Below are 6,010 nucleotides of genomic sequence, written 5' to 3'. Positions count from 1 at the left end.
TCGTTCATTTATTAAATAAAAGAACGTAAACGAACTTTCCGCCAAACAATTCATTAAACATTCAATTCGTATACAGGCTTATATATCGTTGTAGTCAGCCCTAAGAAGATCAGGTGCTTTGCTGAAACAATTTACTAGTTTTTGATCTTTATCCAACTGGTCTAGTATCAGATCAGTGGATCACACTTTAAAACACCTCATAATATGCTAACCATTACAACTACACATCCAGTTATTTTATTAAAACATGGAACTATAGAAATAATGTATTGCAACTGCACCCTGGACTAATATCAACACGCATCAAAAAATGTTAACTTGAATAGTAAAGTTTACCAAAACAGATAAAAGAAAGAAAATAAAAAAAAAAACGCTGAAGAGGAGATTAGAACCTGGATCTACTCAATTCAAAGGAAAGTATTCACCACCAGACCAGAGTTCCATATTCCTTACATGCTCACTCTCAAAATATACGTGGGTTCACTTTCATAATTTATATATATTTTATATATAAATTTCGAAACTCAGTGGGTTCCCGTGAACCCGTTAGAAGTACCTAGATCCGCCCCTGTTTAACCGTGTGGTTTATGGTCAATCATGTATGTCCTTCATGAGTATCTCTACAATTAGTTGAATGTGTGTCCCCAGATGAGTCAATGAAATTACAAAATCGATAATCCATAACCATAAGCAGAAGGGAATGCTTATTTAATTTTGAAAATTTTTGTATTTGGTGATGATAATTTAGATCATAATTTGGATATTCATGTTTACTTTTAATTTTTGTTGGTTAATATCCGTTAAGGGTTTGAATTGTTCATTTAGAATATTAACAAACATTCGTACACGATCACATATACATTCATTGTTTTAACGAATGAACAAGGACAAGAAAGTATTTAGTGTGCGTGTCTATTTGTTTGTTTGGTTAAATTAAAAGAACAAACATAAACAATTGCCTATAGATTTTGATTGTATTGTGTGTTCATCTTGACTCTTGAGCGGTGATGATAGTGGTCCATAATATTCTTGTTTCAGTAAATATCGAAAAATTGATTCTACATGAAATAGTCACGTCCAGCAAGTATTCCCACGGTTGTAAGGCCACTTGATGTTGAAAAGGACATGTTTCGACCTTTAAGAGATGGAGAAGAAACTCTTAGTCCGAAAGTTCCATATTTAAGTACTGATTGGTTCATTAATGTTTCTTACTAGACATGCAAGACCAACTATATAATTTATTTTTTTTTCAAATTTGTTGGCAATGTATAGTTCTTGTCCAGCAAGGAGGCATTAGAATGACATAAAGCAAATATTTCGATACCTTCAACTCTTCGAGGTACTAAGGATATGAGTTCATATTTTACTAACCAACCAAAAATAAATTTGGTTGCAAGTTATTTCTCAAATCCTCATACTGGTCGGTCTCAAACTAAGGGTGAGTGTTATAGTTATTAACAAACTATATAGATAGACTTTATTTGAATTAGTGATTATCATATTATCTTCATCGTTGTTGAAGATTACGGAATGATTAGGTTTCTTACTCCTATAAATGCCTCTATATATTTCCTTAGTAAATACATCTATCAGTGATACCATTCATTCCTAACTTGTTTCTCTTTTTATATTCTTGCTACTAGTCTTGTTACAAAACATAATAAACATAGTAGTAATAGTAAGTGTGGTGTGGAGTTGTAAAGTGATATTATTGTGAGGCCCCAAGAATGGAAGTATATGCATTGGACATGATCACTCTTCAAAAGCAAATGGAATACAGTCTGTTCACTCATTTAAAAGAAAGGGAGAAAACTTTAGTTGTACAAAAATATCCACATTTTTTTGTATCTCTCATATATTGTATATAATATAGTACAAAGCATATTGTGATCAGTCCACGAACATGCAAACTCGATCAAACCATGAATATGGAAACACTGCCCAACAACCCAAGGAGACAAAGATACAAAGACACTTCAATTGTGCGTAGTAACTCTTATTTGGGAAGAGCCACAAGTCCACAATATGCTCTACAAGCGTCTTACGAGACAACATTCGCAACCCACACTGTAGTCATCATATTGAAGCTCATTATAACACGCCTACAAGAATATTATCGGTCATATATGCATATGTTCTTACTCATCAAATGTGATTTAGATGACACTGTATGATTTCCTTCACTGGGAAACATATTCCTTCCAAAAATCATGGAATGCGCCGCCAATATATAACCTAGCATTTCGTCCTCAAAGATACTTAATTATCACTTGTTCTCTCGTAAACTTTCCCTTATAACTTTAACCTCCATATGATGCATAACTTTGGCATCGGTGTATAATCAAAGGTCGCTGATATACGTATTACTTTAGCATTGGAGTATAGTCACTCGGCTTGCGTTTCTGATCTCCTAACATGTTTACTTTTTTAAATCTCAAGACAAGACCATTAATTTATCAAAAGGTTTGTAGCTCAATGATAGGTGTTTATTATAATGCAATCTCTCCCAAATGGTGATCAAGTCTCATAGTGTAAAAAAACAGTGTAATAATTTGTTGTTCTAAAAAAATAGATCTTGAGATGCTAGATAAAAGATTGAAATGATTGTGATTAATCTTAGATCTGAAAAACAAAGGTCAATAGCAATTTAAAACTTACAATATATAACTGAACCGATAATAAACAAATATTATCATTCCTAATAAGACATGGATCAACAAAGATTTGGTTGAAGTTTAATTTGATTCATTCAACTTGTCACGTGAAGAGTAATTTAGTGACAACCAATGAAAATCCAAGGACTATGAAAGTAAATAGATAAAAGATAAAGGTATTCATATACAATTATACCAAATATATATACACACCAACTAATAAGCGAACAACACACCAAAATGTCACTCACAAACCAACACAAACCAATGGAGGCTTTACACCTCACCATCCTCCTCCTTGTCTCCTTGACCATGGTTCACTCACTAAGCCCAAAATGTGACTTAACTAGCCAAGGGCCAACCCTTAAGGTAGTCCATGTATCGAGCTCATGCTCGCCATTTAGGTCAAAGACCTCGCTCTCATGGGAGGAGAGTGTCCTCCAAATGCAGGCTGATGACAAGACAAGGCTCTTGTATCTGACAAGTCTTGTTGCCGGACGATCTTTCGTTCCTATTGGATCAGGCAGACAGATCATACAGAGTCCGACCTACGTTGTGAAGGCTAACATTGGGACACCAGCACAGAGCTTGCTTATGGCTTTGGATACTAACACCGATATGGCGTTGGTTCCTTGTGCGGGTTGCGTTGGTTGTACGTCTTCCACCTATGACTCGACAAAGTCGGTTAGCTTTTCGTCACTCACTTGTGGTGCTGACCAATGCAAACAAGTACGTGTACTTTTCCGTTTTTTTAACAATCAAATATATGTTTACAAACCATCATTAATGAGAATCAAACCCTTGACCACCATTTTAAAACTAAACCACATTTGTCACCATACCAAGTTAGGCTTTGTGTAGTGGGCGAAATGTGGAAGGCGATTGGGGCGACTTTTTTTTGGGTGGGGGGGGGGGGACACTGCTCCAGGGCGATTTTAGGGCGATAAGGGGCGGGGGCGAGAGGGTTTTGTCACCTGGAAGAAGGAAAAGAATATTATTATTATATAATTATGTGTGTATGTAATATATATGCATTTATATATATATATATTACTATTTGTAACCCTACACCATTACACCTGAAAAACAAATTTTCACCCCTTGCTGACTGGGCACCACATGACGCAAAACGCCCCAATTTGTAGCTCTCCACTACACATAACCTTAGTAGTTGTATATTTATATATTCAATATTTTAATTTAATTACTCTCCTACTGATAATTAATTAAATTATATATCTATGAAAAGGAATATTTGTACAAAGTTGGAGAAATCAAAGCAGATCCGTGAACCGGTTTTGATTGGTGGGTCTACCCAACCGAATGACCGATACAATAATTTCCGTTCATAATTGCTCATATTATTTGTAGGACACCATTTCAAGAATGTTTGGTTTAAAAATAATTTTGATGCCACAATATACAATAAGGGTTATAATATAAGTTTTCTATTTATAATGTATTCAAAATGAATTTGTTAGTAATTTTATATAAAACTTTTAGCTATTGTTTAAAACCGTATAATTTTTGAATTATACAAAAGGTTTGTTGTATGCATCTCCTCATGACTAGAACAAAGTGACGACTAGCTTGAACTCGACGTGTTTACAAACTGAGCTAGGTTAGCTAACAAAATCAAAAAATTATATTGAGCTGAATTTAGCTGAGTTTGAAACCGAGTCAGCTCAGCTCAACCCTTGGATATGTTTTAAATTGAATTAATACGAAGCTTTTAAGTTTAAACGAGAAACACACGCGCAGTAAATCAAACACCCAAATCTCAAAACTTATTTAATTTAAGCACATCCAAATAACCAATCGAATTAACAATTGTGTACAAATCTACCACCACTACATAACTATTTTCATACGCCAAAACCATCTCAAATAGAATTTCATTAGTACTTGGATATTAATGATCATAAGTTCTCTCACTAAATACGATACAGATTTGTAATAACATTTTTTAAGACAGACTTACTAATTTAAATTATGTTGCTAATTCTGCAACAGATCTCGTCCGTTGTAATTATGTTGCAAATTTAACGATATAATTTCAACGGACGCAAATACTCGTACTGTAACCAAGTTAACCATTACTATTTTCAGGTCCAAACTTCAAGTTGTTCCGGTACAACATGTTCCTTAAACACGACATACGGAAGCTCGATCGTCACCGCCACCCTATCCCAAGACAACCTAACCCTAGCAACCGACTCAGTCTTCGGTTACTCCTTCGGTTGCACAAAACAAGTAACTGGAGGCTCGTTCCCACCCCAAGGCGTCCTGGGCCTCGGCCGGGGCCCACTATCATTCCTATCCCAATCCAAACCTCTTTATACGTCCACATTCTCGTACTGTCTTCCAAGTTTCAAGTCCCCTAATTCCTCCGGCACACTCCGGTTAGGTCCAATCGGCCAACCCAACGTCATCAACTACACACCCTTACTCTCAAACCCTAAACGTCCATCGTTATATTACGTCAACCTAATCGGAATCATGGTGGGGTCCACCGTGGTCAACATTCCGGCAAGCGCATTAGCCTTCAACCCCAACACCGGCGGCGGGACAATCGTGGATTCCGGCACGGTGTTCACGCGGCTAGTCACCTAAGCTTACACGGCGGTGAGAGACGAGTTCCGGCGGCGGATGGGGCCCGCAGCCGTGTCATCACTAGGTGGGTTTGACACGTGTTACAACGTGGTTGTCGGGAAACAAGTGCCGTCGATCACGTTTATGTTTCCTGGGATTAATCTGACGTTGCCGCAGGATAATATATTTATCCATAGTTCTGCTGGAGGTACCACCACGTGTCTTGCCATGTCAGCATCGCCGGCGGTGAATGTGATTGCTAGCTTTCAGCAGCAGAATCACCGGGTGGTGTTTGATGGGTTCAATAATAGGCTGGGGATATCACGTGAGAACTGTTCGTGAGGCACGTGACAGCTGGTTTATTGTCTTTTTGTTTTTGTTTTTTTTATAAAATATGTATGCTTTAAGTTGTTGGTTATTTTAAGTAGTTTCTTCTCATGCATGTGATCGATCATGGGTATGTTTTTGATTAATAATGCTATTATTTGGTATGTAGTTTGTTAAATTATAAGATATTATAATAAACGGGAAAAGTTTATATTAATTTATTCAGTTTAACAGTTTTGTATTTGAGCTAGACCTTATGCAAATATTGTCAGTTCGAACTCTGAGCTCACCCGGGTTTTCATTCCACCGTATGTTAAGTCAGAGAGTTCTACTCTTGTGATGGCACAACGATTATCAAATGGCAGTCAGCAATATAGTTTCCCGGTTTAACGTCCAAGCCAAACTCTGAAACCAGCGTGGGCCCAATTAAAACAATA

At 36.6% G+C, this 6,010-nt stretch overlaps 1 protein-coding gene across 1 annotated transcript; it reads left to right on the top strand.

The window, feature by feature from the left end:
- The first annotated feature begins 2,817 nt into the window (after positions 1-2,817).
- LOC143621662 (aspartyl protease AED3-like) lies at positions 2,818-5,682 on the top strand. Its single transcript, XM_077093018.1, has 2 exons — positions 2,818-3,383; positions 4,764-5,682. Exons 1-2 carry the CDS (start codon positions 2,895-2,897, stop codon positions 5,265-5,267), a joined length of 993 nt encoding a protein of 330 aa, XP_076949133.1. The 5' UTR covers positions 2,818-2,894; the 3' UTR covers positions 5,268-5,682.
- Positions 5,683-6,010: the final 328 nt, after the last annotated feature.

The sequence above is a fragment of the Bidens hawaiensis genome, unplaced genomic scaffold, assembly GCF_021521415.1.
Source record: "Bidens hawaiensis isolate Kalapana, Puna unplaced genomic scaffold, B.hawaiensis_p1.1 tig00000326_1, whole genome shotgun sequence".
NCBI lineage: Eukaryota > Viridiplantae > Streptophyta > Magnoliopsida > Asterales > Asteraceae > Bidens > Bidens hawaiensis.
This window is presented reverse-complemented; position numbering and strand designations above follow the sequence as displayed.